Genomic DNA, 6,000 nt, shown 5'->3' with positions numbered 1-6,000 from the left:
TTATAGCTCCTGTGATCAGTAACATATATTAGAATTGCAATTGTACAATTTAATACATGAAGTTTGTAGACATCTAGAATAGATATTTTATGGAAAAAAAGGTATTTTCTAGAGAAACTTGATATTTAAAATATACAATTTATTAATACTTATGGTAGCAATGGATCTGGAAAACGTTTTTCTCACAGTATCTCACAGCAAAACCAAACATTATTTTATTTCAAGTATTAAAGTTCAAAAGGAAAGCCACTTCAGACCCCTGCTTATGTCTTCCCCCAGGTGCAACCCTGTGTATGTGTGTGTGTATATCCCTAGTATGTCTGAAGCTGTCATTGAAGATAATGGCACATCTGTGCATGAAGGAACTGTGAAATTGGATAATCAGACTGTCCTGAAAACAACTCTCTAATTGTCCTGGTGAAAGCAGAGTGTGTCTCTCTTACTTTAGTGCCTTAGACTTCATTGTGCCACTACAACTTTTACAATTGCACTCTTGCTCTAACTGTGGAAGTCTATAAAACAAATTATGTTTTGTCTTTGTAGGAATAGTGAAGGCTTAAAAATGGGCATATGAAACACTGAATATCAGTGTTTTGTGCATCTCTTTCATTTCTTGTAGTAAATGAAGCTAAGCAGTTCACTTAAGCACCAAAAACATTCAGGATTCAGACAGAGAGGTCCCAGAATAAGCTGGTCTCATGCTCTGCTTCGAGCAGGGGTGGTGGGACCAAGTATCTCCAGAAGGTCCTGACCAATCAAACTCTTCTGTGATTCAAAAGTCTAAGTTAATGCCACCTAAACTATCATAAGAAATTGAACAGGAGAGTTGCCAGCTACTAGCTGTTAGCTGGTAGCCACTATGGTTCATAGTAGCTTTGATTTGGATAAGGAGGGAAATTTTGGCCCTCATGGAGAGTTATTTTTGATCATTGAGCCAAGTGGATCCTTAGATTAAAGTGTATCCTCCCCTCCTAAGCTTTATCAGGTCCTTCCCAAACCAGCTAGCTCGTGTGCTTGCCTCTGCTCAGAAACAGCCCGTGTTCCTAATGTGTCATGGTTTTAATTTGCAAAAATCAAAGTCAAACAGTATTTCATGTCTGACTGGCTGGTTTGTTCTGTGTGTATGGCCAGTGCATTTTTCTCACCCACAATTCTCACTCCTTCCCCACCGCCTCCACTGGCACAGGTGGGAAAGTACTCAGTGACTCAATGAGCTTGTGGTGAACTGTGAAAATCCTCAGTGCTCTCAGTGGCCTGAACATTTTCAAATTCCTCTGAGTTTTGCAAAGAGATAGGCTAGATCAGTGATTGCTGGATGTTGTTTCACACACTTCTTTTGAAATAACATGAAATTACAAATGAAAATCAATTATATTCATGAAGGAGTACTATTGATACGATTGGCCAAATTCTTTTCCTGGTCTTGGAATGAGGCACAGATTTTGTACCCTTAAGTAGGATTTTGCCTCTGAATTTTAGTCATCCAAAAGTGGTTTAACTAGTCTGAATCATCTTTCCTTTTTCTAAAGTTAATGGAGAGAAAATGTAATCTTGAGTAAACACTACATCCCACTTGACTTGGATAGAATGAGAAGCCTGTTGATGTGCTTAGCACAAGGGAGCCCAGAGAGCTGGCTCAAATGTGAGTCTTCTCAGTATCTGGAGTCACGTGAAACGGAGCCCACCAAAAGAAATCACAGTCTAAATATGATAACCAGGCCTAAGGTGCAAACGCACCAGAGAAATGTCATGAGATTATGGACAGCTCTGTAGAATCATCACCAGAAATCTTCCTGTAAGATTTAGTAGAGTCTAAAATTGTAGGATTAAAAAAATATTTGAAAGAGTAAAGGGAATTGTTTGATATGTGCAAAGAGGAGAGCGGTTCTGGCACACTGTAACAGAGATCGAATTTTTGAATCCACCCCTTCTGCTACCTCCACCCCCAAAATCTGAAAACTTCCTGATTTGTGTTCATCAATAATTAAGAGCCCATCAGCAATACTCAGAGGGAGCTTGCATTGCACTTCTGAGCAGCCAGTTAGTAATATATGGTGGAGAGATCCTCTTTTTCAAATCCCAAGGCTCCAGGCCGTGCAGTGCTAGTATTGCATTTTCAATTAGCTCCTGAGTGAATGCTTGGCATATGGGGAAGTGAGCCGGTACACAATTAGCTTATTGTTCCTTCCAGCTTTCTGCTGAGAGGATCTGAAGGGCTGCTGAAGAGAGGGGAGAGGGGAAAAAAAAAAAGAAAATAGCCAAGCCAGTGGCATCTCTGTGGATGTGGAGTACGGGAGTCGCTGGGCTGGCGCAGATTCCCGGGCTAAGTCGGGAGCTACAGCTGTTCCTGCGGAGCTCCAGCCTGGCCGCGGCGACGGCGCCGGGGCACAGCACAGACCCAGCTCCAGCTCCAGGCTCTTCTCTCCTCTGCCTCACCTCAGCATCGCCATGGAGCCCAACAGCCCCAAAAAAATACAGTTTGCTGTGCCCCTGTTTCAGAGCCAAATAGACCCTGAGGCAGCTGAGCAGGTAAGGAGGATGAGTTTCCTTCACTGTTTCCAGGGAATGGGGCAGGATGTGAGTGAGCACAAGGGATATTTGTGGCCTAAAGGCTTTCCTAGCTTATGTTAGCGAGACTTTAGATTAAATACCCGGGAGGTTACAGTGATGTTTGATATACTTAAAGAGAGAGAAGGATATGTCCTCTAGCCAGAATAAAACTTCTTCACCTTGGGTAGGTTTATTAATGTATATTTGTTGTGCCTTTTCTGTAACTGCACTTTTACCCTAATACTTACATTTCACATAAATACACTCAATGAACACATTCTCAACAAATCAATTGAAGTGTATTATATGTACATAAAGCAAAGCATAAAGTTCATAATAGATACCTAACAGAAATATTGGGAAAACATCTTATTTACCTTTCATTTTAACATGAGAAAATACTATTAATGTTTTGCACAATAGTCATCATTTCAGTTACTTCCTGCATTTCTCAATGATTTTTTACAGTCTTTAAGTCATTTTTACAGTGTTTTATGTGCCTGAAAAATTTATACATGTGGAAATATGCTATACTTATGTCCTTGTTGGAATAATATGTGTGCTATTTTAGGTTTTAACTCACTTCCAAAAGATACACATAATAATATATATATATATTATTATGTGTATCTTTTGGAAGTGAGTTAAAGGAGGAAAAGATACCTATTACTGTGTACAGATATGTGTAGATGTGCCTAATAAAAGGTCACAGGCAGTTTTGTGAGAAAACTGTATAAATCTTAATTAGGTGACCCAGTATATTTCTCTCTGTGCAAGTTGTCCTCAACATTTGCTTCCATTTGGGTACATCTGATTTTAGATGATACCAGGGGAATATTATAACCTTGAAAGTTCCATACCAGGAGCCATGAAATTATTTGTACCTGGTTTCCTGAATACACTGATGTTGTGTCTCTTACAAGGCAGAGAGCTTTTCCAGAAAATGATGAGTTGGGAGTGACCGTTGAATGCGAAATATTGGAAGGGTTCAGAAAAGAATTTTTGTGGGTCCTCATTTTGTCTCTAGGCACTTCTGAGCTGTGAAGCTGTCCATCCCTCACAGAACAGTTCTGCAATGAATTCAAGCAGAATGTGTTCTGGTGTTTTTCTGTGAGAACCATAGGATTAGGATTTCCTGGAATTCCCATGGCTGTTGAAATGCTGTACTCTATTTTCTGCCTGGTATTTATGGGCAGTCCTTTTTTTTTTTTTTTTTTTTTTGGTGTTGTGAGCTTGATTCCAAGCGCTATACAGTTTCACTGTGGGTGTGTGATGAAATTAAAATAGTAAATTCTACAGTCAGCTACAGTTACAGTAATCTAGAATAAACCCATTAACCCTGATGATGTAACTTTCCATTTACACCTCTGAAAGCAAAATTTGAACCTGGCTAAATACAGATGTTGGCTCAGCAAATAAAAAAGAACAAATGCACTGACATTGAGGTTTTGTGTCAGAATGGTTTCTAGCTTAAATGTTCCTGGTCCCTGTCTTAAATTCAATAGAATATCAGGCCTGGAGGCTTTTGTGAAGCAACACAAAGCTTTCAGTGCAAATGTGTGCATTATAAGAGGGTATTCCAATACCATGTAGTTCAACCACTGTTAATGGAACAAAAGTAGTTACCCAGATAAACTCTGAAGAATTGCATACAATTCAGGAGTATGTATTGGTATGTAAAATCTGCTATATTGCAAATACTCTTTTTAAGGTCTTAAATACAGGAGTATTTTTAGTTAAAGAACTCTTACTGTAGTAACACCTCTGACAACAGTTTAGAAACATGAGTTCATTGGAAGGCATACCTGCAAACACTTAAATGCACTTGCAAAGTATTATTAATTATTACTTGAGAGAGCTATGGCAGCACTAGATATTTGCACATACAAGCTCAGAAACTATGAAATCATCTCCCTGATGCAAAGCTAAATGTCAATATTTTAAGAAAGGACTTATATTTTTCAGCAATACATATCCAAAAAACTGAAGTCAAGATGATTACAAATCCTAAAGGTATTTTGGACAGCTCTCCCCAAGCCTTTGGTCTCCCTGGACAAGCAGCAGCATGACCCTGATTGCTGTCAGACCAGACAAGCTGTCACTAAGACAGTGAAGTGCTGCTGTTCTTTAAATAGTTTCCTTTTTAACTTTGCCTGGTCTATACTCTGGAGGACACCAGACAGATTTTTTGCTTTGCCTTGTGTGTGTGGCAGCTGATGGGCCCTGCTGACTCCCCTTGGTTTCTGCCTGTTACAGATCAGGAAAAGAAGGCCGACGCCAGCATCACTCGTCATCATGAATGAACACATGCCCCCAGGTGAGTGCTAGCATACCTTCTAAACCACTGAGCTTGTATGCACAGGACTGGCTGCAAACTGGTCTGATTAACTACATGAGTTTAAAAATCCAGCATTAATTTTTTAGCTCTAAATATCAAACAATGGATCTTAGGACTGTTTGGAGTAAACTCCATGAACACAGGTAACTCCTGGCCTTCAGATAATGTCACTGATTTCACAATTCCATCCTCCATGTCAATCTTGGTTATATGTAGAAGGAGAATTAATATGACCCAGATCCAGTTCTTCCATCCACAAATATTTCCTTTCCATGGGTGGAGACCTTGGAGATCCATGAAGTCTGATCTCTGGAGATACCAGGCTGGATCCAGCGTGAATCCAACCCAAGGAGCTGTTTCTACAAAACAGGTTCTCTTCTAGCTTCCTGATAAAACATATCATGTGTTTTTTTCATTATTCTTTTTCAACTGTGAATATATTATCTTCATCCAGGAGTGCCCACAGAAGATTCCCTGTGGGATGGGACGATTTGAGGTTGAGACATACTTTGTCATATAAATATGACTTCAGAAAGTTTCCTTAATAAGCTGTTTAGGGAGTGTTATAAACAAATCCACAAAAAGGAGAAAATCCTCAATACTTAATCCCTTGGAACACAGTGCCTACTTTATATCCAACTTTTCCTTTGTTGTGCTCTGTGACATTTTTTTTCCTGCCATATCTCTTAGTCACCTGAATCTTTTTTTAAAATCTTTTGGGAGAGTAGCTTTCTGTCCTGAATTTCAGCAGTTCAGCTCTCAAAAATGGTGCATGAAAGATCTGCTTTGAACTGACTTTTTTTACTTGTATAAGATAATAATGGGATCTACACTGTCTATGTTGCTAGAACTTAATTTAAAGCAAATTCACCTTAACTCTTAATCTCTTCTGCAATTCCCTTTGTACACTTTGTACCGTAATATTTCCTTTTATAAACAGATACTTGGTACAATACCAAGTCAAAACCAAACAAAGAATAAGAACTCTTTAATTTACAGGAAATTTTACTGTAAACAAAATGGTACATGTCTGTTATCACCTTTCCTGCAATGTTCATAATAAGTCTCTATATAAATCATTTTTATTATGAGTCAGGATTGCTGCAGGTTTC

At 39.0% G+C, this 6,000-nt stretch overlaps 1 protein-coding gene across 1 annotated transcript in view; it reads left to right on the top strand.

Moving 5' to 3' along the window:
• Nucleotides 1-2,128: 2,128 nt before the first annotated feature.
• PPP1R1C (protein phosphatase 1 regulatory inhibitor subunit 1C) overlaps nt 2,129-6,000 on the top strand; it is a 45,169-nt gene continuing 41,297 nt past the window's right edge. The window contains 3 exon segments of the mRNA XM_071434802.1: nt 2,129-2,396; nt 2,399-2,529; nt 4,807-4,867. Coding sequence (XP_071290903.1) covers nt 2,282-2,396; nt 2,399-2,529; nt 4,807-4,867 — 307 coding nt within the window. The 5' untranslated portion in view covers nt 2,129-2,281.

The sequence above is a fragment of the Agelaius tricolor genome, unplaced genomic scaffold, assembly GCF_023055355.1.
Source record: "Agelaius tricolor isolate 1412-34295 unplaced genomic scaffold, bAgeTri1.0.p SCAF_10, whole genome shotgun sequence".
Classification (NCBI taxonomy): Eukaryota; Metazoa; Chordata; class Aves; order Passeriformes; family Icteridae; genus Agelaius; species Agelaius tricolor.
The sequence above is the reverse complement of the archived record's forward strand: the minus strand, read 5'-3'. Positions and strand labels throughout refer to the sequence as shown.